The sequence below is a fragment of the Ixodes scapularis genome, unplaced genomic scaffold, assembly GCF_016920785.2.
Source record: "Ixodes scapularis isolate PalLabHiFi unplaced genomic scaffold, ASM1692078v2 PGA_scaffold2__306_contigs__length_199485367, whole genome shotgun sequence".
Taxonomy (NCBI): Eukaryota; Metazoa; Arthropoda; class Arachnida; order Ixodida; family Ixodidae; genus Ixodes; species Ixodes scapularis.
Window position 1 is genome coordinate 140,245,168 of NW_024609857.1, and position 26,036 is coordinate 140,271,203.

The following is a 26,036-nucleotide window of genomic DNA, read 5'->3' on the forward strand; positions in this document are numbered from 1 at the left end:
GAATTAACAAAAGTTTACTGTATTTAGGATGACCCTCTTTCAGGGTTTGTCAATCACTAAAACTTAACCATTGGATGTTTTTTTTTAATGTAAGGTTATTAAAGGGGCCGTGCAAGGACTTTTTTACTGTTTTTTTAATTTGCACCGAACCTGAGCGCACTGAACGTAGTACCTTAGTGAAACTTTTCTTTTCTCGAAATTCGCTTTATTTTAAAAGTTATAGGCAAATTAGTATTACAAAAGCTAACAAAAAATAACCTCCCTCATGACGTCCTTGGTTGCTTGAGTGGTCGTGAACTAGAGGAGGGGTGTGAGTTCATCAAGTGCTCACAGCTGCTGCACTCCGTGTCGACGGCGCGGAGTGCGGCAGAGACCTTTCCTTTTACACCTTTCCTCGAGATGGAAAGGTGTAAGAAGCCCCGCTCCGGGAAGTTGCTTCGAGTAAGACGCAGGTTCCTCGAGATGCAAAAATGTAAAAAGCCCCACTCCGGGAAATTGCTTCGAGTGAGACGCAGGTTTCTCGAGATGGAAAGGTGTAACAAGCCCCGCTCCGGGAAATTGCTTAGAGTGAGACGCGGGTTCCTCGAGATGGAAAGGTGTAAGAAGCCCCGCTCCGGGAAATTGCTTAGAGTGAGACGCGGGTTCCTCGAGATGGAAAGGTGTAAGAAGCCCCGCTCCGGGAAATTGCTTTGAGTGAGACGCGGGTTCCTCGAGATGGTAAGGTGTAAGAAGCCCCGCTCCGGGAAATTGCTTCGAGTGAGACGCGGGTTCCTCGAGATGGAAAGGTGTAAAAAGCCCCGCTCCGGGAAATTGCTTAGAGTGAGACGCGGGTTCCTCGAGATGGAAAGGTGTAAGAAGCCCCGCTCCGGGAAATTGCGTAGAGTGAGACGCGGGTTCCTCGAGATGGAAAGGTGTAAGAAGCCCCGCTCCGGGAAATTGCGTAGAGTGAGACGCGGGTTCCTCGAGATGGAAAGGTGTAAGAAGCCCCGCTCCGGGAAATTGCTTAGAGTGAGACGCGGGTTCCTCGAGATGGAAAGGTGTAAGAAGCCCCGCTCCGGGAAATTGCGTAGAGTGAGACGCGGGTTCCTCGAGATGGAAAGGTGTAAGAAGCCCCGCTCCGGGAAATTGCGTAGAGTGAGACGCGGGTTCCTCGAGATGGAAAGGTGTAAGAAGCCCCGCTCCGGGAAATTGCTTCGAGTGAGACGCGGGTTCCTCGAGATGGAAAGGTGTAAAAAGCCCCGCTCCGGGAAATTGCTTAGAGTGAGACGCGGGTTCCTCGAGATGGAAAGGTGTAAGAAGCCCCGCTCCGGGAAATTGCGTAGAGTGAGACGCGGGTTCCTCGAGATGGAAAGGTGTAAGAAGCCCCGCTCCGGGAAATTGCTTTGAGTGAGACGCGGGTTCCTCGAGATGGTAAGGTGTAAGAAGCCCCGCTCCGGGAAATTGCTTCGAGTGAGACGCGGGTTCCTCGAGATGGAAAGGTGTAAAAAGCCCCGCTCCGGGAAATTGCTTAGAGTGAGACGCGGGTTCCTCGAGATGGAAAGGTGTAAGAAGCCCCGCTCCGGGAAATTGCGTAGAGTGAGACGCGGGTTCCTCGAGATGGAAAGGTGTAAGAAGCCCCGCTCCGGGAAATTGCTTAGAGTGAGACGCGGGTTCCTCGAGATGGAAAGGTGTAAGAAGCCCCGCTCCGGGAAATTGCGTAGAGTGAGACGCGGGTTCCTCGAGATGGAAAGGTGTAAGAAGCCCCGCTCCGGGAAATTGCTTAGAGTGAGACGCGGGTTCCTCGAGATGGAAAGGTGTAAAAAGCCCCGCTCCGGGAAATTGCTTCGAGTGAGACGCGGGTTCCTCGAGATGGAAAGGTGTAAAAAGCCCCGCTCCGGGAAATTGCTTCGAGTGAGACGCGGGTTCCTCGAGATGGAAAGGTGTAAAAAGCCCCGCTCCGGGAAATTGCTTCGAGTGAGACGCGGGTTCCTCGAGATGGTAAGGTGTAAGAAGCCCCGCTCCGGGAAATTGCTTTGAGTGAGACGCGGGTTCCTCGAGATGGTAAGGTGTAAGAAGCCCCGCTCCGGGAAATTGCTTCGAGTGAGACGCGGGTTCCTCGAGATGGTAAGGTGTAAGAAGCCCCGCTCCGGGAAATTGCTTTGAGTGAGACGCGGGTTCCTCGAGATGGAAAGGTGTAAAAAGCCCCGCTCCGGGAAATTGCTTAGAGTGAGACGCGGGTTCCTCGAGATGGTAAGGTGTAAGAAGCCCCGCTCCGGGAAATTGCTTTGAGTGAGACGCGGGTTCCTCGAGATGGAAAGGTGTAAAAAGCCCCGCTCCGGGAAATTGCTTAGAGTGAGACGCGGGTTCCTCGAGATGGTAAGGTGTAAGAAGCCCCGCTCCGGGAAATTGCTTCGAGTGAGACGCGGGTTCCTCGAGATGGAAAGGTGTAAAAAGCCCCGCTCCGGGAAATTGCTTTGAGTGAGACGCGGGTTCCTCGAGATGGTAAGGTGTAAGAAGCCCCGCTCCGGGAAATTGCTTTGAGTGAGACGCGGGTTCCTCGAGATGGAAAGGTGTAAAAAGCCCCGCTCCGGGAAATTGCTTTGAGTGAGACGCGGGTTCCTCGAGATGGTAAGGTGTAAGAAGCCCCGCTCCGGGAAATTGCTTCGAGTGAGACGCGGGTTCCTCGAGATGGAAAGGTGTAAAAAGCCCCGCTCCGGGAAATTGCTTAGAGTGAGACGCGGGTTCCTCGAGATGGTAAGGTGTAAGAAGCCCCGCTCCGGGAAATTGCTTTGAGTGAGACGCGGGTTCCTCGAGATGGAAAGGTGTAAGAAGCCCCGCTCCGGGAAATTGCTTCGAGTGAGACGCGGGTTCCTCGAGATGGAAAGGTGTAAAAAGCCCCGCTCCGGGAAATTGCTTCGAGTGAGACGCGGGTTCCTCGAGATGGAAAGGTGTAAAAAGCCCCGCTCCGGGAAATTGCTTAGAGTGAGACGCGGGTTCCTCGAGATGGTAAGGTGTAAGAAGCCCCGCTCCGGGAAATTGCTTTGAGTGAGACGCGGGTTCCTCGAGATGGTAAGGTGTAAGAAGCCCCGCTCCGGGAAATTGCTTCGAGTGAGACGCGGGTTCCTCGAGATGGAAAGGTGTAAAAAGCCCCGCTCCGGGAAATTGCTTCGAGTGAGACGCGGGTTCCTCGAGATGGTAAGGTGTAAGAAGCCCCGCTCCGGGAAATTGCTTTGAGTGAGACGCGGGTTCCTCGAGATGGAAAGGTGTAAGAAGCCCCGCTCCGGGAAATTGCTTTGAGTGAGACGCGGGTTCCTCGAGATGGTAAGGTGTAAGAAGCCCCGCTCCGGGAAATTGCTTTGAGTGAGACGCGGGTTCCTCGAGATGGAAAGGTGTAAGAAGCCCCGCTCCGGGAAATTGCTTTGAGTGAGACGCGGGTTCCTCGAGATGGTAAGGTGTAAGAAGCCCCGCTCCGGGAAATTGCTTAGAGTGAGACGCGGGTTCCTCGAGATGGTAAGGTGTAAAAAGCCCCGCTCCGGGAAATTGCTTAGAGTGAGACGCGGGTTCCTCGAGATGGAAAGGTGTAAAAAGCCCCGCTCCGGGAAATTGCTTTGAGTGAGACGCGGGTTCCTCGAGATGGTAAGGTGTAAGAAGCCCCGCTCCGGGAAATTGCTTTGAGTGAGACGCGGGTTCCTCGAGATGGAAAGGTGTAAAAAGCCCCGCTCCGGGAAATTGCTTTGAGTGAGACGCGGGTTCCTCGAGATGGTAAGGTGTAAGAAGCCCCGCTCCGGGAAATTGCTTTGAGTGAGACGCGGGTTCCTCGAGATGGAAAGGTGTAAGAAGCCCCGCTCCGGGAAATTGCTTTGAGTGAGACGCGGGTTCCTCGAGATGGTAAGGTGTAAGAAGCCCCGCTCCGGGAAATTGCTTTGAGTGAGACGCGGGTTCCTCGAGATGGAAAGGTGTAAGAAGCCCCGCTCCGGGAAATTGCTTAGAGTGAGACGCGGGTTCCTCGAGATGGTAAGGTGTAAGAAGCCCCGCTCCGGGAAATTGCTTTGAGTGAGACGCGGGTTCCTCGAGATGGAAAGGTGTAAGAAGCCCCGCTCCGGGAAATTGCTTCGAGTGAGACGCGGGTTCCTCGAGATGGAAAGGTGTAAAAAGCCCCGCTCCGGGAAATTGCTTTGAGTGAGACGCGGGTTCCTCGAGATGGTAAGGTGTAAGAAGCCCCGCTCCGGGAAATTGCTTTGAGTGAGACGCGGGTTCCTCGAGATGGAAAGGTGTAAAAAGCCCCGCTCCGGGAAATTGCTTTGAGTGAGACGCGGGTTCCTCGAGATGGTAAGGTGTAAGAAGCCCCGCTCCGGGAAATTGCTTTGAGTGAGACGCGGGTTCCTCGAGATGGAAAGGTGTAAGAAGCCCCGCTCCGGGAAATTGCTTCGAGTGAGACGCGGGTTCCTCGAGATGGAAAGGTGTAAAAAGCCCCGCTCCGGGAAATTGCTTCGAGTGAGACGCGGGTTCCTCGAGATGGAAAGGTGTAAAAAGCCCCGCTCCGGGAAATTGCTTAGAGTGAGACGCGGGTTCCTCGAGATGGTAAGGTGTAAGAAGCCCCGCTCCGGGAAATTGCTTTGAGTGAGACGCGGGTTCCTCGAGATGGAAAGGTGTAAGAAGCCCCGCTCCGGGAAATTGCTTTGAGTGAGACGCGGGTTCCTCGAGATGGTAAGGTGTAAGAAGCCCCGCTCCGGGAAATTGCTTCGAGTGAGACGCGGGTTCCTCGAGATGGAAAGGTGTAAAAAGCCCCGCTCCGGGAAATTGCTTAGAGTGAGACGCGGGTTCCTCGAGATGGTAAGGTGTAAGAAGCCCCGCTCCGGGAAATTGCTTTGAGTGAGACGCGGGTTCCTCGAGATGGTAAGGTGTAAGAAGCCCCGCTCCGGGAAATTGCTTCGAGTGAGACGCGGGTTCCTCGAGATGGAAAGGTGTAAAAAGCCCCGCTCCGGGAAATTGCTTCGAGTGAGACGCGGGTTCCTCGAGATGGAAAGGTGTAAGAAGCCCCGCTCCGGGAAATTGCTTCGAGTGAGACGCGGGTTCCTCGAGATGGAAAGGTGTAAAAAGCCCCGCTCCGGGAAATTGCTTTGAGTGAGACGCGGGTTCCTCGAGATGGTAAGGTGTAAGAAGCCCCGCTCCGGGAAATTGCTTCGAGTGAAACGCGGGTTCCTCGAGATGGAAAGGTGTAAAAAGCCCTGCTCCAGGAAATTGCTTAGAGTGAGACGCGGGTTCCTCGAGATGGAAAGGTGTAAGAAGCCCCGCTCCGGGAAATTGCGTAGAGTGAGACGCGGGTTCCTCGAGATGGAAAGGTGTAAGAAGCCCCGCTCCGGGAAATTGCTTAGAGTGAGACGCGGGTTCCTCGAGATGGAAAGGTGTAAGAAGCCCCGCTCCGGGAAATTGCTTAGAGTGAGACGCGGGTTCCTCGAGATGGAAAGGTGTAAGAAGCCCCGCTCCGGGAAATTGCTTTGAGTGAGACGCGGGTTCCTCGAGATGGTAAGGTGTAAGAAGCCCCGCTCCGGGAAATTGCTTCGAGTGAGACGCGGGTTCCTCGAGATGGAAAGGTGTAAAAAGCCCCGCTCCAGGAAATTGCTTAGAGTGAGACGCGGGTTCCTCGAGATGGAAAGGTGTAAGAAGCCCCGCTCCGGGAAATTGCGTAGAGTGAGACGCGGGTTCCTCGAGATGGAAAGGTGTAAGAAGCCCCGCTCCGGGAAATTGCTTAGAGTGAGACGCGGGTTCCTCGAGATGGAAAGGTGTAAGAAGCCCCGCTCCGGGAAATTGCTTTGAGTGAGACGCGGGTTCCTCGAGATGGTAAGGTGTAAGAAGCCCCGCTCCGGGAAATTGCTTCGAGTGAAACGCGGGTTCCTCGAGATGGAAAGGTGTAAAAAGCCCTGCTCCAGGAAATTGCTTAGAGTGAGACGCGGGTTCCTCGAGATGGAAAGGTGTAAGAAGCCCCGCTCCGGGAAATTGCGTAGAGTGAGACGCGGGTTCCTCGAGATGGAAAGGTGTAAGAAGCCCCGCTCCGGGAAATTGCTTAGAGTGAGACGCGGGTTCCTCGAGATGGAAAGGTGTAAGAAGCCCCGCTCCGGGAAATTGCTTCGAGTGAGACGTGGGTTCTTCGAGATGGGAAGGTGTAAGAAGCCCCGCTCCGGGAAATTGCTTCGAGTGAGACGCGGGTTCCTCGAGATGGAAAGGTGTAAGAAGCCCCGCTCCGGGAAATTGCTTCGAGTCCAGTGCAAACGGCCGGCGCTGGGCCCCGTGCAGGAGTCTCGCAGTGGTACCTGTCCGTGGAAGGGGCCTTCCTGGCCAAGCTGTCTTCTCTGGAGTCCTTACTGCGCCATATGCCCTTCTCCCAGTGCCTGGTCTTCGTCAACTCGCAGGCCAGGTGAGATTTCGGAACTCGTGACTGGGAAATTCCGCAGAGGAGGATGGCAAAGAGCATTGCTGGGCCCGCTTCTTTAAAGGGGTACTCAAATGCATTCCGAGAGATCCTCCGTTTATGGGGATGGCTCGACCTGCGGGCTCTAAGCTTCCTAAAACACCCGAAATTACACTCGTGGGCGGTTGAGTTGCCTATTAAAAATCTCGTCAAAGGTCTCGACACGCCCCCCTTTCTGCGCCTTGGAGCAGACACCAGAGCGCGCCGTCGGATGCCACTTTCGAACGATAATTGGTGTATTACGTCTTTTATGCCCAAAGATTTCACGTTTTTGTCAAAACATAATGCACAGCGCGGCAAAAAAGAGCAATAATAGTAACGTTTGGAATCTCCACGCAATTAACTATTTTTATTGATCAAATTTAATGGAGGTGGTGGGGATCTGAGGATGCCCCTCCCCCAAGAAAAAATAGGGCCCGTGCACTTCTATTGCTGAGTGTTTATTAGGCCGTCTTGCCATCCAGAACCGGTCATTTTTTATCGACTAAAGCCCAACAAACAATAGGCCATCAAAAACGAGCATCTACAAAAAGCGTTTGAGTGTCCCTTTAAGGGAAGCTTCGCTCAATTACCTTAGTTCCGGGATAAGGGCTGCTTTCAGATTGGGCATTACTCATCAACAGCCCGGCTTATCATCTTACTTCTGCTCTGCATAATCTCTTTTACACAAAGTTGAGTGTTCTGTGCTCTCATTCATTAAGCGTGATCATGAACAGAAACTGAAACTTCGGCTTTAAAGGGCAATATTGGCCTCGTGGGGTCACCGATGTGAGACACCCAGGGGGTGGAGGCAGTCACGCGATTCCCAACACGCGGCTCAAATGTTGTCTGCCGTAGTGCATTCTTCATATATTTGATGCCGAAAAGATTAAATTTTCGTAAGCTTGTATCTACCGTATTTATACTCGAGTAATAGCCACACTGCTTATGAAGAAACCCTGAGGGTTCGTTTTTCCGCAGAGCACTCAGATTGCCAATCACCGCGATCGACAGCATGATTCCAGCTGTTTACGGGACAGAGATAACATCTTGGCGCAAAGATACCATCTGTGAAGGTTGCATCTGTATGGAGACTCGTGTTCTTGATCTAGTTATTCGCTATGATATTTATGTGCAATGCAATGATTGGCTGTATATGTGTTCTGTGGGAAAGTAGATGCAAGGGCCTTGTTCATAAATAGTGTGGCTGCTACTCGAGTAAATAGGGTATATATGTCTAGAAGGCAGATTTTAAAATGCAAGTGAGCAGGCAGCAACCATTATAAGGATGTTCTGTTGAGCGCATAAAGTATATGCTGTGCTCAATTCTTTCATAACATATGAGTGCGGCATAGGGTGTTTGTTTGTAAGGTTACTGTAAACGACTTAATCTTTGCGAGGACCTAATTTTCGCGAATCGCCTACTATTCGTGAAAAATAGGTCCCGCGAACAATTCCGGTAAAATGTAAACACATTGGAATCCATATTGAGATCCCACCGCGTCGCGAAAATTAGAACCTGCGAATTATTCCAAAACTCCAACTTTGACCTAAATCGCGAAATATTGAGCCCGCGAAAAATAAATCGTTTACAGTATATCGTTCCAATAATTTTTTTTTTAGTTTCATTCGACGATCCTTGTTTAAGGGGGAACACTGGTCTTGGAGCTTTCTTCCTTATTTTTTGGCCAAGCCCAATGAAACAACGCAAGCTTGTTAAGACTTTTGTGCAGACTTCAATTTTTTTTATTAATTATAATTATTAATTACTTAGTTTTTGTTTCCCTAAAGCAATTGTGAAAAGTCAATAAGACTGCTGACTGGGCGAGTTGGTAAAAATCCATTTTTAAAAAAAATGATGTTTTAACATATGGTCAGATAGTACAAATTATGAAGCATACAATGTTGGAAGTACTTTCTAGATTGATCCAGTATTAGTGACTTTACAACACATTGAAGTGTGGCTACCAAACAATAAAACAAGAGTTCAGTTGCAAATTCTGCTACACCTATATATTGACAAATGGGACATTATATGCTTTGCACATTTAGTTATATGGTGCTGATATAAAGTTATATTTTTGTCTGCCCTAGATGCTGGGATATCCCTCCTGAAAATATTTAAAGAGCTCAAAATTTGGTCTTTGAGAATGTGTTGTTTTAGCATCAGCTTCGGTGGAATTTCAGCCCACATAGGTATTATAAAGCAATATTATGGCTCAAATATTAATCTTAAAAATAAGAAACTTGGAAGATCAAAAGAAATATAGCTGTGCATTTCAAAATCACCATTTCCAAAAAACAGTTTTTAGGGATCAAAACTCCGAAGACCCACGTCTCCCCTTAAGTAACACACTTCATCTTCTTGCTCGAGTGGGCAGACAGTGCATGGAATCGTTCACTGTGTGCTGTGCTCTTTAAACACATGTCCTTGCTCATGTTGTCTTTGTTCTCAAGTGACACAAAGTCATTCTTGCATGTTTTGCTTTCTCTGCATGGGGAGAGTAAGAGCAAAGGGAGCAATAACATAGTGTGTGTCCGTGGCAGCCCTGCATTGGAATTCATGCATGGCAAAAGGAAAGAAAACTGCCCTATCCACTCAAGGACAGCGAGATCTCTTCGTAAGCGAGAGTCACGTGGAGAGCTAGTGATAAAAATTTGAGAAATGAAACAATGTAATATTGAGCCAGGTTGACTTTTGCAACCAAGACTGCAATTACGTTTGGAACACTGCATGGTTCATATCCTAGTTCGAATTGATTTTTCGATTTGAGCTGCCACTCATGCCTAATTTCCTTTTTGCCTATAAATGGAAATTGCTAGGTCTCTACGTGCTGTACAGGAATGTACATTTGCGGAGTTGATTTGTTGAAGCAAATGTGAGAAGGGTGAAGCTCCCAGTATGCTTTTTTCTAACAAGATCATGTAGTGTTCATCAGGACGGCAAGCAGTTATACATACTTCAGTTGGGAGGTCAGATGTGGACAGAAGACATGTTGTTTCCTACTGTAATTTGGGCATCCTAATCGGCTCATTCCAACGTTTTTCAGGAGGCCACATCCCTTTACACGGGCTGTGCACTTTGTTGGCCTCCCGGGGTCGCACACAGAACTGTAGCTCCTTTGATGTTTGCAAAGTGAAAGAAGCTTGTGCATTGGGGTCCACACCGCTTCACTTGCAGAAGAAATCGGATGTTCTGGAATGTGGCGGAGATGGGTTAACGAGCAACCTAACTCTCAGCATTTCTCGTGAAGATGCTTAAAAATTTATAGTGATGCTGCGCCATTTGCGCCGAATTGTGCCACAAGTGCCACAAATGAGGGCCAGCAGCGTTTTGAACTAGAGTGCCATTTGTGCTAAGAACTGCGCCATGTGTGCAGCAAAATGGGCTTGTGCGTAGCAAAAAATTAAAATGTCTTCATATTGGTCGATTCTAGCATGCAGAAAAGTAGAAGGGAAGGAGTAATTTACGGTGCCTCAACTCGCCATATATACTTTGTTTCATCTTAGATCAGGGCATAGTCAAAGGCTCAAACTCGTGCAACCACAAACACACGTAATCAAAGTGCAACTCACGGGGCATTCAATGCACTTGATTGGTTTGGTCAATGAAAGAATACAAAAAGAAAGATGATGAACATAAGATGTTTCACTTTTGATGCTGCTTGATTGATCCCATCAGTTTGTGGCCCTTGAACCTTGTGGCTTGTGGCCCTTGGCCGGACCTTGAAATGAAACACTATAGATATTGCTCATCAACCGCACTGGCCTGTCATCGTCCGAACTTCCAGACAATGTCGGTGATTTCGGAAATTTGAAGTCACGGGAAAAATTCACAAAATAACAAGACGGCGACTGCTGTGGTAAGACAGAACCAGGGTGTTTTACTCCCGATGAGATTGCTCGATTATCAGGCCTGCCACATGCCTGCGTTCCACGGCTCTGGTGCACCGGCGCTTGCACCTTTCACGTCGACCTTAACCTCCTCACACTGGTGCGTGCGTGTCACATTTCACCGCTTTGCATTGTCATGTGTGTGCCGAGGTTCACCACTTTGCACTGGTGTCTTAGTAGCAGCAGCTGACATGGGGGAGCACCTAGGTTAGCGCATTGGGTTCAGAAATTGTGCTCAGTGCTACGACAGGTTGACACTTTTTGGCCTTAATCGTAGGTTGACCTCTATTTGTAAAAGAAGCTTTGCCAAAAGAGAAAAAAATGTGGATCTATATTTCAATGAATTCGATAGTCGAGGTTGTTCCTGTGCAGCGGTTCATGGAAAGGGCAGCAAACTCAGACTCCAACGACGCTGAAGCACAGTGTCACTTTTAGAGTGAAACTGTATGTTTTAATAATGTTTGTGGAGGGTAGTTTTTGCTGTTTTGTGATATTAGAATCTAGAGTTGCTGTTTTGTGATATTAGAATCTAGAGTTTGGTAGATTCAGAAGACTTGGGGGGATGTATTTTCAATGATTGACGTTTTTGTGGGTATGCTGCTCTTTGCCGGCATTTTCCAGAAATTATATTTACAGGCTCAATAAATTTTGAGTGTGAAGAGGGGAGGGGGAGCGGGGCTTTATTTATTTCAACTGAAGCGTTGTGCTGTGATTAATCTGTCAACCGTTTTTGTTTTCTTAATCCACATTGTAAAGGAAACCTACCCTGACCTGGGGCTTATAAAAATAAAGTTGATGTTCCTCGTACATCCTATGTATTCTTACAAAAGGTAACAAGTACTTTTGTTTCAGTGTAAAAGGGAAACTTGCAGTCATAATCAAAGATGAATGTATTCAGCGATTAATTTTCCACATTCGAATGACATGCCACCGTACGTTGGTATCTGCTCCAAAAGCGTCAGCAGCTGCTTCAAACCAATTTTTTGCTTGCCACAAAGCATGCTATGAAAGGTTGAATGCTGCTTCCATCACCAAATTTACTAGCATTTTTTGTGAAATGCTATTCGTGGTGCCCCAATATTATTTCGCTTGACCCGCACAATTTTCCAGTTGTGCACCCCTCATTTTTATTTGTGGGACAAGAAACAGTCAGGCTGAAAAATAAGAGTCCCAACGACCGTCCGAATTTTTTCAAATGCCTCCGAATTCCTCGAGTGTGTGCCAACTTCCGATTCCGCGAATGTTTGTCCTACGACTGGAATGACCAGAAATTGGGTGGCTGCTGTTCCCGTAACCTTTACCGAGTTGTTCTACGAGTGTTTGGGCAATGCTGGGCCATGCCGAACCCAAACATCTAACGGTAAATTTCTGTTAAAGGGACACTGGCACTCCTATAAAGTTTTGTGTTATGTTTGCCAGGCAATTCATTATGGTGTCAGAAGACTACCCAGTCAATATATTGCTACAGCATCACAAATATTTTTCATAAGATAATAAAATGCAACTGCTCGAAACCAAAACCGAAACTGGACTGGGAAGGAAGAAGAAATGTAGTGGAGGAGAGAGTTGGCGAAAGTCACGAGGCTGTGCAACTTTCTTGTTCTTCAATCAACATATTTGCGGTTCTTTACAAGCTACAAAAAATGGGCATCATATTTCTTTTCTATTTTTAATATTGAGTGTGTGCTTTTGATGACCCACGACTTTGATTATCTTTGATGGTCACGTCTAAACCTTAGAAAACGGCATGTGACCACGAAGAAGAGAGTGAACGCGACTCAAACCGGCCAGTTCACGACCGGTGAGTTTTGGGCGGAAAGAAAGCGAATTGCGAGTCGCAAATTGTGTTATGGGTAGTTGGGCTCATTTGCCATGTACAAATAGAAAACCTTGGTGAGCATAAGTATTCTGTCAGCGTCCCTTTAAACACGAGACACATACACCATGTGCGTCCAAACCATCTGATCCGACGCACGGTACACCGGGAAAATGGCAGCTCCGAATCACCCTACACTGCACTTTGCGACACGTCCTTGCGACCTAGCTCACGATGCACAGGATCAGTATTGTTCTGTTTGTCTCCGCCCAGTCCCAAACTTGCTAAATGAAGGGGGAAGGGGGTTGAGGAATTGGACTGGTCCTCGGGCGACGTCGACGGAACGTTCGTGCCTTCCGCTCTGCCGTCGGCTGCGGCCGTCCGGCAGTCAAATTGCCAAGCAGCGAATATCCAGCGAGTTGGTTGCGTGCGGGAGCGTCAGTTTTACGTTCCGGTAGAACTATCCTGCCTCAAGCTGCACTTTAGTGACGTACACCATTCTGCCCATGCGTCAAAAGTGGTCTCGAATCAGCCAAAGACGACATTGCAAAGGCCGGAGTGTCACGCTGTCGGACGTCGTCATCCCGGTGGTCGGGCGTCAACGTCCTGGAAAAAAGCGGGGGAGGGGTGCGAGTGCCTTCATCGTTGAGGCGTCCCACCTCCTGGCGGCCGAAGCTTCCACGAACCATCAAGCTGCAGAGCGACCTGCAGCAGAACGGGTGTCTGCCACATCAAACACCGCCACTGCGGCAATGCCGGGATCACAGCCAGAGACACCACGGCACTTTTATGACTCACTTCATCGGGCAGAAATCGAGGTCCCACTTTTTAGGGCACGATAAATACGCCAGTTGGAGACGTGTCCCAGGCACCACGGTACCGTGAAACCCGTCGGGTTGGGCCGACGGTTCGAACAAGTCGAACAGTTTCGATGCGCGCGCGTTTCGTGCTTTAGAAGCTTGTGTCAACTTTGGTTTTCGACGGGGTGCCCATTCCTTGTTTCTGTCCGTTTCCTCCAGGGCACGCTCCCTGTCAGAACGGCTCAACCGGTCCCTGGGTGGAGTGCAGCTCCTCAGCGGAGCCCAGGGGCAGGAGGAGCGGATGGCCGCCCTGGCGCGGCTCAAGGGATTCCGTTGCCGCCTGCTCGTCTCCACCGACCTGGTACGCCTCCCAGCACGCTCCGTTTCGGCGCGTCACTTTTTTTCCTACTAAGAGCACGACCGGGCGTTACGACCTGCCTCTTTTGCCGAGATGTCTCTTGGGAAGAGGGGAAATCAGGGCGTTTTGTCGCATTCTAAATGCGTAGCATTTGTAGGGCCGGCTCTCAGGGCTTTCTTGTTTGTGCCCGCGTCCCATGCGTAGCCTCGATGGAACGCGACCCCACAGTGTCCTGTCGTGGTGTCGACATGCCAGGAAAGAAGTAAGAAGGACAGGCAGAGCAAGGTGAAGGGGAACTATAATTTTTACTATGCGTTTTGAGCATCTTTACAATATACCAAAGAAAGGGGGCAGTCTTATCCAGCGGAGAAAAAAGCCACACAGGATCGTCTTTGCGAATTTTCTAGGATGCCGACGACGTCTATAGTTGGTGACGGGTTAGCAGTTCAGAGGAAACTCCTCTCACCTCTTACCACTTGTGCAGAGCAGACGCTGGAGAGGAGACGACCTCCTCTCCAGTGTCCATTCTGCTAAAGTGGAAAGAGGTGGTAGGACTCTTAACCTGTCACAGACTATAGATTGAGTTATTGCTGCAAAAAGGCTACCTCAATACCTACCTCAATGCCGTTTTAAGAGGGACGGTAAGTGAAACGAAATGGCGTCTGTGGGCCCCTGCCCCTAGCTGGGAGCGCCGGAGCCAGCTTGAAGCCGACACCTTTGCCGGAGTGTCAGGTGCGTGGTATGTATGTTGCAGGCCGCCCGGGGCATCGATGCAGAGCGGGTCAACCTGGTGGTGAACTTTGACCTGCCCTGGGACCTGGAGACGCACTTGCATCGCTCCGGACGGGCGGGACGCTACGGTCAGCGCTTCTCCAGGCTCGAGTCGTCCCTAGCCGCTTGCGCCTTTTATTATTTTATTTATACGGGTGCCTACAGTGCCACGAAGCATTACAGTAGCGGGAAGACAGTCGGGACTGAAGTAAAAGTAGTTGTATGACCGAGGCGGCAACATAAAAATCGCAATAGCAGAAAACTTGATATTAATGCAATTAATGGGAATGTGCAGTGAGCTGGACAAGAAAAAAAGTGAAAGCCGTTTACAACTCCCTGTAACACCGAATTAGAGCGCAGCTCTTGAGGAGGGGGAGGGAAGGGTACTGGGGGGTGAAGTGACCTGGGGGGTCACGTGACCTTGGGGAGTCACGTGACCATGCCGATGATGTCATCAGTGACGTCACTGATGACGTCATCAGTGACGATGACGATGCGGACTCCGATGACGTCATCAGCGATGATGACGATGACGATGCGGATGTCGGTGACGTCATCAGTGACGTCACTGATGACGTCATCTGTGATGATGACGATGACGATGCGGATGCCCCCCCGAAGTCACGTGACACCTGGGGGTGGTCACGTGACCTGGGGGGTGTCACGTGACTTCGGGGGGGGGGGTCACGTGACCTCGGGGGGTCACATGACTTCAGGGGGGTCACGTGACCTTGGGATGACCTTGGTTACGCCGACGGCGACGCCGCTCAAGCCGGGAATGGGCCCGTAAGAGCTGCGCTCTAAAACAATAATAATCTCTGGAGAGGGGGAACAAGTGGGGGACAAAGGGCAAACACAAATCTTCATACACAGCTAGGTGACTGGTGCGCGACCGAAAAGATCTGCCTGGTCCTGGTATTGAATCAGGGACTTTTCCAGTTCAGCGCTCTACCAACTGGGCTAACCAGGAGTTGGACGTCAGTAAAGTGAATGGGTTTTAACAGCTGCCACCGGTCTAGCACCAGCAGGAGTGAACGGCCTGCATTTTAAAAGCATGATGTTCCAAATTTATGCAAAAATACAGCAAGCTGGACAATAATAACGATAATAGCCCATTCACCTAACCATGCATGGAGATTTGCATTTTTTATTTGTCCCCCCTTGTTCCCCCTCTTCAGGGAATATTATCGCTGTATCATAAAACATTTTGAATTGTGCAGTGCCTGTCATATAACAATTGACAGGCTGTTCTAACTCAAAGGTGCAGAATATCTAGAAACACTAGGAGGTCAAAGCGGCGTCCACGCTAAAGAGCAATCCGCAGACGGGTGTGCTTGGAATCTCCAGCCGGTGCAACTCCCTGCTCAGCTTTGTCGTTCACACGGACAAGGTGCTAGTAGGAGGATTTTCAGCACTCTAGTCACTCACAAGGTGAGGACGGAGGGGCTTTGCTTGTCTCACCTCCGGTGCACGCTTGCTACCTTTGACAACACTCGGGTGTCTCGTGCACTCTATGCATGCACACACGACCAAAGCAAGGCGGAGGCACCAAGTGCGTTACAGAGACGTCCGAAAGACGTGCCGCTTCCGTTTCGACAGTGACCATTCTTGACATCAAAGCTTGAGCAACAAAATTTTTCAAAGTGATCCGACACCAAATTGGGAACTGTTTGTATTGTTAGAACATCCCCTCCTGCCCCTCTCTCGTGGCGCTGACGCGATCGTGCCATATCGAAAGCGTGATGTTTTCGTTCTGGGGTGCACACTCCACAGAAAAATCCCTCGGATTTCTTTCTTGTGGGAATACCGGACGCTTCACTTCCAAAATCCCTTTTTTTTTAGACTACATGGGTTGGTCACATGTGTCACAAAATTAATTTTCGTTGGAAAAATCAAACATTCACTGTAGTATATTGATAGATAGTCCACCTTAAATCGAGAGCAAATTGCATGAAAATGAAGAGTGGGTTACTTTCAGTGTGTGATCAAGAAAAATTTTGAAAAATTATTTTTATATTTTGCGGCCTGTCAAACCTCTTGTCACATAGAGGGTGGTGTTGTATAAGTGTAACTGTTCTTCCCAGTGAGCAATGTTCGCTTATCCCTTGTCATAGCTAAAAGGCCACCATTGGCCCGGTCACTGCAATAGACCACTTGCTAAATCCCCCAAGTTCCCCGGCCCACACTCGAGGAATCATGGGAACGGTGCTCAGTTCCCTAGTGATTGGTAATTTCAACCAATTTGATGCTTACACACTCTTGAGTGTAATCCGGAGTTGTCCCGGATAAGCGTCGTATATATTGCAGATACCTGTCATATCACTTCTAAAACATCTCAACAATGTAAGCGTTTTTGATATTACACATGCCACCCACCTTTCAACCTGCTTCAGCTGCAGAAATCCGCTACATTATTATCGTTCTCGCACAGCTTCAAAGACGCTGACATTAAAGGGGCGGTGCAACAATTTGCGAACTTTGGCTAATTAATTGCGGGAATTGATCCCGGCCACATATAAAACAAAGGACCGGAAACTATTCTTTCCTGCTTGCCCTAGTTTTCATTAAAAAAAATAAAAAAAATTGGTATCTCCGGCACCCCTCAACTCAACTTTGAAGCGGCACCAGCTTCGCCTGTGACGTCATTCGGAGTGGCGCTGGTTTCCGGTTGGGTTCTTTTGGCTTCCGTTTCCCCAGCGCTTGCCGGCTCGCCAGGCTCGTCGCCGCTCGCCGCTCTCCCGTCAATTCCCGACCAACATGGCGGCGCGGCGGAAGTCGAAGTCAAAGTCGAGGTCGAGACACCAGGAACAATAACGATACCACGATACTACGGACCACGACCAACGCACTCCGTCGAGCGAGGGAAAGACAAAACGTCCGGGTTGCTCGTGTAGCCGCCGTAGGCGCCTCGGGCGTCGACGGATGACGGCGACGGCAGGTTTTGTTGACTTGCGGTAGATGGCGCCACAAATAATTCATACCCTTTTAGCGACAATATTAGGCTTTTGAAGCGTTTCTGCATGCCTAAACAACAAGATTTTTTAAACTTAACCTTAAATCAAGCTTACAATTGCCTAACACTATCACTTACAAAAACCACTCCGAATGACGTCACACCACAGGTTCCATTTGCGGCCACCATCTGGCCGCAGGTTGGGAAAAAAAGGTTTTTTATTTTGCGATTACGCAGCGAAATAGAGGTATTTTGGGGTATGGTGGCACTTTTTCTCTTACTTATGCCGAAGTAAACAATATAAAAAATACAAGCTGCACATTTGTTCAGTGTTAAAATCATTGCACCGCCCCTTTAACTTAGAAACGCTAAAAATGCTATAAACAGCCCTGCTGACTCCGAGCTAAATCCTGGTTTTTGTTGTGAATTCTCGTCTTTTGAAGCAATTCCTGCCAAAACAACAATCTCGAGAATGATAATATTGTAAGAGATTTCTCCAGATCAGGCCAGGTTGAATGGTGGATCGCATGCACAGTATCAAAAACACCGACATTGACAAAGAAATTTAGAAGCGATATGACAGGTCTCTGCAATCTGCGACGCTTGTTCAGGGTGACTTTGGATTAAACTCAAAAGTGTGTAAGTGTCGAACTGGTCGAAATTACCGGTCACTAGGGAACTGAAGGAACACCGTTCCCATGATTCCTCGAGTGCGGGCCTGGGTGCTTTGGGGATTTAGTAAGTGGTCTATTACAAAAAGTGTTCATTGTTTTTCAAAAAATAGCAAATCATGCCAAAAATTGGGGAGGCGTTGTTATCTTTTGGGGGTTCGTCATCTCTCAGGATATTAAGGTAATCAAATCTTTTTGCCACGACGTACAATGTCAACGGAGCTGTGGGTCCATCGCACAGGCCATCCTCCTTGCCACCTATTTTCTCAAGTACCTTTTCTCAGTGTGCGGAGGGTGAAGGGGAAGGTGCGGACAGGGGTATGCTGCGGTGGGCGTACCTTACCCCGTGCTCCTACCAGCCAAAAGGGGCTGACAAAGTGACTTCTATTTTGACATTACTGTGACGTTTGCCTCCAAATGGAAGTCATTTCTGATCCGTCATACATCGTTCTAAATGGATTGTCCTAAGGATGACCCCAATACTCCCGAATATGAGTTCATTATATCAAGGTTTACCTGTGCACAAGACTTCAATGACTGAGTTCTTTAAGGGGGAACGTTACTCTGAAGAAGTAACTTTTGAACCGTTTGTCTTATTTGTATGAAATTTGCAGGGTGTACTCATAGCACTGAGAAAGGGTGCTATGCAACTTTATAAATTTATCCCACGATGAGTTACATAAAAATACATCATACAAAAAGTGCACCCACTGAGGAAAGCTATCATTTAGAAACGGTAATGCGAATGGCCAGTATTTTTGGTGCAACGCACTGTAGAATACTTGCTTCAGACGACTACAAAAAGAAATTACAAAAATTATAAAATTTTTAATTAAAAAATAAATATAATTTTTTTTTCTGGTGTGCATTTGATTAAAGATATATCAACTTTTCATTACAAAAGAGAAAAAATGCTGAAATTAAATTCACAGTCGCATTCCCCACGAAATTTTAATATAGAAAAACCCAAATCTAGCTACACATAATTCCATTATGAAATGATAGCTTCCCTGAACCGAGATTTGACATCAAAAAAGGCTCAAAGTACACCTAAGCACTTCTTATGAGTTGTGAATGCGAAAGCATGCAGATCATTCTTTCGCTCCCTTATTTCGTCTGCAGTGTATTTGCGTCGACGGCAGAGCACGCCCTCTCCTCGCGGCTTTGACCTTGGATGTCTCGTGTTAGTGGCGCGCTGACGAACACGCAGTGCCATGGGGTGGCGGTCGTTGAAACTGACGTGCAGCGGCCAATGGGATTGAGGCCGAAAATCCATCAGCTTTACTCCGCTCCTTTGGGATCGGGAAAACTCGGTGCCGTTTGGCTAGGCTTCTCGCGTGGTTTCATAGCTGGGAGCTGGCTTCACTTTTAGAAAGGATTTAAGGTGCCATTTGGTGCAGCTTCAAAGCTGATTACGTCGGCTTGCTCCATGGGACAGTTAATGCTTTCATATTAAAGGTGAAGCTGAGATAAACGTCTTTAAAGTTTCAAGATTGCTTTTTTTCTTTTTTTTTCATTTTGAACTTTGGAAGAACTTGCCAGCAGCATAGGTGACACCTCCTTGCTCAATGCTCTTCTGCTCCGCTGCAACTGCCCTTAGCTTCCTTCGTGTGTGGGCAATCTTGGAGGTGTCCGGTGCCTTTGCCTTGGCCTGCGTGATCTTCAGCTCAGTTGCTTTCCTCGTGTGCTCCAGATAGTGGCTTCCTTCATCGTATCGCTTGCTGCTTCCATTGACGCATCGTTCAGTTTTGCTGCTATGTTCTGGTAGGTCTTGAGGTGCATCGGCTTTGGTGCACTCATGCCTCCAGAAAAGTTTTTTTAGCTTTCTGAAGCTAATTTTACAGGCTCGACCGACAGCACAGAGGCACGCAGCGAGTTTGTTTTGCCGAGTCGTTTCTACGGGTACGGAGTGCAGCGCCTTCGCTATCTCCCCACAAGAACTATAAACGACCGGGAAGTGTGAATTCGCTCCAGTTGTATCTTCCGCCAACCCCAATCCGCTTCCCAAACAAGTGGGACACATCAAGGTGCTCACCACTGTCCACATGGCTGAAACATACACAAAGAGATGTCTGTCGAGGGATCGAGGTTGATCGCTGCCCTCGATCGGTTCACGCTCGGCCTCGCTGCGTTCCGAAAGCAGAATTTTCCGCTCGAAAGTAGTCATGTCATCAACTTCCTCCGTGAGTGAAGCATTCACAAAACACGACATAGTCGTGTTTTGTGAATGCTTCCGATGGTTGTGACGAAGTTGAACTCCATCTTGACTGCGCTTGCGGTGCAGACGACACCGGAGCTTCTGAGCCCTTGCGGGATCCGAGACCTCTCGGTTTCGTGAAACGAGATTGTCTGCCCAAGCTTCTACGCATATTGGCTTTAACTGCGGACATTTTTCGGGGAAAACAGAAGCAGGGAAGATAGAAGAAAAACAGGGCGAAATGGTCAAATCAGCGATAAAACGTGTTCTGCGCCCGCGCCCCGCCATGTTCCGCGCCCCATGCGCGGAAAATCACGTGACGGAGGACAGCCACTCGCCGCTCGGGTCTCATTACATCAGCCAATAGCAGCACCCATTAGTTTTTAGAGCGGCGTCGGCGTAACCGCGAGTAACCCTCGTAACCCTCGTGAGGGTTACGAGGGTTAATCTCACGAGAGTTACCCTCACGAGGGCTACGAGGGTTACTAACCCTCGTAACCCTCACGAGGGTTACTAACCCTCGTAACTCTTACGAGGGTTACGAGGGTTATGAGAGTTGCCCTCAGGAGGGTCACGAGAGTTACCCTCACGAGGGTCACGCTCACGAGGGTCACGAGGGTTATGAGAGACCCTCACGAGGATCACGAGGGTTATGACAGTTACCCTCATGAGGGTCACGAGAGTTACCCTCACGAGGGTCACGAGAGTTGCCCTCACAAGGGGTACTAGGGTTACCCTCACGAGGGTCATGATAATTACCCAGGTCACGTGACCCCTCCCGGGGTCACGTGACCTGGGGATACCCTCCCCGAGATCACGTGACCCCCCGTTGACGTCATCGCCACTGATGACGTCACCGGCATCCGGATCGTCATCGGCATCATCACTGATGACGTCATCAGCGACGTCACTGATGACGTCACCGGCATCCGCATCGTCATCGTCACTGATGACGTCATCAGTGACGTCACCGGCATCCGCATCATCATCATCATCACTGATGACGTCATCAGTGACGTCACTGATGACGTCATCGGTACCCGCATCGTCATCGTCACTGATGACGTCATCAGTGACGTCAGTGATGACATCATCGGCATTGGGGGTCACGTGACCCCCAGGTCACCTGATCCCCCGACGTCACGTGACACCCCAAGGTCATGTGATTCCCACAAGGCCACGTGACCCCCCAAGGTCACGTGACCTCCCCCGCCCCCGTGGTCACTTGACCCACCCCCCAGTACCCTTCTCTCCTTTTCCTCAAGAGCTGCGCTTTAACTCGGCGTTACAGGGAGTTGTAAACGGCTTGCATTTTTTTTACCACCAATTCCTGCCCCAGAATGAGCGCTTTTTATGGGGCTCTCTCCCGAGTACGGAGGGGTAAATAGATAAATAAAAAACTAAAATCGAAAGACTCCAAAATGACGCTTCGAACTATAGCCTGCCCACACCACACTGGGCCTAGTTCATCTCCCAGGATACGAATAAAGCTTTTCGGGAGACACATATTTCCCTTTCTGTTTAATACAATGATGCGGCAACAATACCTGTTGCCCCGCCCTTCTGCCTTAGGTACATTGCTTTACGAAGCGCGAGGCCAACATAACAAGCGCACCAGCCTCCCGCGTCGTCTGCTCCGCATACACCTAATTAGTATGGGCGTGCCTTGCAGGGGGAAGAGTGGCGCTGCATATGTAAGGCCAAACTTCAGCCGCACAGCCCTATGTGCTGCTTGCTAAGAATTAGAGAGGGCAGGGTTCGGTCCTTTATGTCGGCAGTTTCGAACGTCTTCGACAAGCCGGCCCACATGCTTTCTGTCCGACATTTTTGCAAAGGTAGATTTTTGGTGGCCCTACAAGTGGGACTGTGTGTCCGCAGGCAGCGCAGGAGATGCAGTCACCTTGGTGAGTGGTGCCGGGGAGCTGGAGCAGTTGCAAGTGCTGTGCCGTCCCATCGGTCTGCTTCTGCGCCCCCTGCCGGCAACTGCCTGGTCCCCACAATCAGGTGACGAAACCGAGAGGCCTCCAGCGTGGTGCACGCTCGTAGTGAAGCAGAGCACTGGGGCACTTCAATGCAGAAAATTTTTATAAGTGCTTCAGTGTACTATCTTTTCCGTGCACATATGCTTTTATTGCATGTGCCATATTTTATGGTCTAGAAGTTGCACCCCCCATAAACGGCCATTTTCACAAGAAAGTCTAGAGATAAGTCAAATGTTTGTATAAGTTGCAGTTACATATCTGTAAAATCGGCAGAGCAAAACTGCATTGGTAAGCCTACATGTGTGTAATGTGATTGTGATATATGCGAAAGCAGGAGCCTGTTTCGATATTCTCGCTATAAATCGGATGAGAAATATAACCCCCGCGGCAAATTTGTGTTGTTAACCCTTTGACGGTCGAGTTTTTTTTTTTTCCAAAAGATGTTTCCCAGTGATTAGGATTTGTTTTCAAATCAATATATGAAAGCAGGGTTGATAAACTGTTTTTTTTTCTTGATTATCTAGCGGGAACACATACAGTGTTTGCAAGCTGTTCGGGTTTAGACGTATCAAATCGAAATATTGAGGGAGAAAGGTTGTCACCTTTCTTCCATTCGGTTTCATTTTGGTGCGTCCACACCCACGACGTTCCAGCTAATTGAGATTCCACACCGGAGGTACTTTACAGGGTTTCTCCATCAGATGGCAAGCTCTTATTCTCTGAATTAAATTCTGAGAAGCACTAAAAGTCTGATTTAGAGGAACTCCAATCGCCAATAGTGCCAGGGCAGCCAACATGCAAAGTGACCATCTCATATAACGTGCGCAGAGCATCTAATTTCAAAACTATGAATAGCCCCAGCAAAGCAAAAGACCATGCGGATATAATGTTTTTTTGCAAAAGACAACAAATATCAATACTCCTGTGGTGCGTGTGGCTTCGCATTTAGGAGGGCACTTTCGTAAGTAATTGCCACCTTACATGCACGGCGACGAGCATCAAAGGGATGAGGCTCATACTTATGGAAAAGAAAATGTAAAGGCAATTTTCAGTCGTGTACGAATAGGAGCTTTTGAATTTTATGCGAATTCAAAGCGAATTGTTGTTTTGGTCGAATATTGAATAATTTCTTTTAGCCTTTTCCTACCGTGCATCATACTCAGAGGTGGAACAGTTGTATCATTTGCGCTAGACGCACTTGTCTGCGCCGTCCTGCGCCATGTTGCGGAAACTGTGCCACAGCCAATACCTCGCGCCATTATGCACCAAATCGAAAAACGTGCGCCAAACAAATTGTATTTTGTCTTGGTTTCTATCAAATCGATTGGCAACAATGAGCATGTTTAACTTGGTCAAATTTGCAATCCTTTGTTCTGTTTATTCTCCCTGTGTATCCTGAGTCAGAAGCACTTGAAAAACTTGGTGGGTCAGATTCCAAGCGCTACACCACCTGCGACTGGATTGTTATTCTTCAACCGTAAGTGGTTAAGCAAGTCGGCCGAGGTGAGGTCAAGTCGTTAAGCGTCAGATCGCCTGAGGCTCTGCGACCTGGGATCTGGACGTCAGCCAGTTGAAAACAAATGAGCAAACGATTCCTTTTAGTACTTCATCGTTAGAGGTTGGAACCGCATTCCGGTGACACACCCGTAGCTGAGTGTGGCGTTGCACGGTAAACACCGCTGTATTCGGTAAGTGCCTCCTCGAGGTTTCGCTCTTTGAGAAGTGCGAGCTGAATAAAACCTTTCAAAACTCTGTTGAATCTTTCTATCATTCCGTTTGAGTTAAATCAAGAAGGAACGCCGTCCGGTAGGTTTTACATCATCTTACAAGAAGGAACGCCTTTAGGTTTTACATAATCTTCTTCGTCTTCTCACACAGACTACTTCTTCTTTATTCTCTTTTGACACAACATTTCCCCCCTTTTTTTCAAAAGGATATGCATATGTCATATCAAAAAGGCAAAAAAAAGTAGTAATAAAAGAAATGAAATTAATCACTTAACCAAAATCCCAGTTCGCCAATGGCACTGTTCATGTCACATAGTCGCCAAATCTTCCCGGCTGTTGTCGCCGTCGGCAACTCCGACGAAGTGGTTGCGGTTCTTGTCGGTCGGTGTCAGGAACATTTGGCTGCGATGTCAGTCGCTGTTGTTCTCCCGCCGGAAGAGAATCGTGTGGTTGGAGTGCACCTTGTGACGGGTTCCACGAGATCGCAGGTGATATCCAATTGTCCTTCTCTGAAATTAGCTGTGGCAAGACCTCCCATGGAACTTTAGAAAGCTTGCTTGCGTTCCAGACCTTTCCATCGTCGAGTAGGAATGCGTTAGGTCCCCGACGATCTAGTATTTTCCTTGGTTTTGAATAACGCATGTTTCCTTTCGCATGATGTCCCGCAAGTTTCACACGGACAAAGTCGCCTTGCTGAAAGGCCCGTATACGTGCACCCCGCTTGTCGTCCGCGTACTCTTGTGAGGCGCACTGTCGCTTCTTGATTCGCTCTTTCAGCTCACTCATCGCGCTTGTCGGGTCCATGAAGAAGTTTTCTGATGGCCCTCCGACGATGTTCAGCTTCGTTCTGTGGTGCCGATTGTGCAACAGAAATGCTGGTGACACACCCGTAGCTGAGTGTGGCGTTGCACGGTAAACACCGATGTATTCGGTAAGTGCCTCCTCGAGGTTTCGTTCTTCGAGAAGTGCGAGCTGAATAAAACCTTTCAAAACTCTGTTGAATCTTTCAATCAGTCCGTTGGACTGTGGATAGTAAACCGATGAGAAGTTGTGACGAATGCCACGCTCCCGTAAAAAACCTTCAAACTCTTCCGATGTAAATTGGCTTCCGTGATCCAAGACAATCTCAGTCGGATAACCTTCACGGCTGAAAAGAGTCAGTAGGAAGCTGGTCACTGAGTTTGATGTTACCGTACTGGCAAAAGCAATTTCAGGCCAGCGACTGTAATAGACCATGACTGTGATGATGAAGCGATGACGTTGTGAGGCTCTCTCAATTGGACCCACAGTGTCAATACCAAGCTTGTCCCAAGGATGTGCGGGAAGTGGTATTGGATGCAAAGGAGCAGCAAAAGACTGCAGACTTGTCAGCAGTCTGGCAAGTTAAGCAACCATGGACCGCACGTTCTACAGCGGCATCCATGGCTGGCCACCAGTACCACTGCCTCAATCGTTGTTTGGTACGGACGATTCCTAGATGTGAATCATGTGCCAAGGCGATGATCTTGGAAGTCATTGCCTGGGGAACTACAATCCGTTCTCCCCGTAGAAGGAATCCATCGACCTCTGACAGCTCAAATCTCACTTGATGGTATGGTAGGAAATCGTTACCCAGCTTGACCTTTGATGGCCATGTCGTAGCAAGGAAGTGCAGAACTTTTTGTAGCACAGGATCTTTGGATGTAGCAGTCTGCATCTCGTCCTTGAAGATAGGCTATTGTTCTATGGCGGAAATAACTTCCTCGTCCGATGTGTCAGGTGACACTGCAGGTAATGGCATTCGGGAAAGAACATCTGCGATGACGTTGTCCTCGCCCCTCTTGTAGCGCACAGTGAAGTTGTAGTTTAGGAGGCGTGCTGTCCATCGAGCAATTCTGAACGGACGGTGACCCGTGCCTTGTGAGCTCAGTAATGCGGTTAGCGCCTGATGATCTGTGAAGAGGGTAAAAGGTCGTCCCCAAAGGTAGACATGCCAATGTTCTAGCGCCCAAATGCCCGCAAGGGCTTCTCGTTCCCCGAGCAGAATATTTACGTTCTGCTGGTGAAAGAGTCCTTGAAGCAAACGCAATGGTTTGCAGTTCGGATCCGTTTGCTTGTTGGAGGACTGCGCCAATGCCGTATGCAGATGCGTCCGTCGTAACGGGGACTGGCAATTCTGGGCTGAACATAGAAAGTGCTCTGCAGTGGGCGATTAGCAGCTTGATTCTTTCGAAGCACAGCTGAGCTCCGTTTGTCCAAACGAACGCTTTCTCACCACGCAGTAAGTCTCTTAGTGGCTCTACTTCGTCTGCGTAGTTGCGAAGGAACCTAGCGTAGTAGCCAGCAAGTCCCAGAAAAGAGCACAAGGAGCACAAGGTCCTTGGTGCAGGTGCCTCTTGTATGGCCTTGACGTTTGCTTGTAGAGGAGTGACACCTTCTGGAGTGACCGTTTGTCCAACGC

The 26,036-nt window shown here is 48.9% G+C and overlaps 1 protein-coding gene across 2 annotated transcripts in view; it reads left to right on the forward strand.

Moving 5' to 3' along the window:
- LOC120843860 (probable ATP-dependent RNA helicase DDX20) overlaps positions 1 to 26,036 on the forward strand; it is a 59,145-nt gene that overhangs the window by 27,741 nt on the left and 5,368 nt on the right. For both annotated transcript variants that reach the window (XM_040215311.3, XM_040215312.3), the window contains exons 7-10: positions 6,274 to 6,394; positions 13,157 to 13,298; positions 14,050 to 14,155; positions 21,766 to 21,891. In XM_040215311.3, the coding sequence (XP_040071245.2) occupies positions 6,274 to 6,394; positions 13,157 to 13,298; positions 14,050 to 14,155; positions 21,766 to 21,891 (495 nt within the window). The remainder of the gene's footprint in view (positions 1 to 6,273; positions 6,395 to 13,156; positions 13,299 to 14,049; positions 14,156 to 21,765; positions 21,892 to 26,036) is intronic.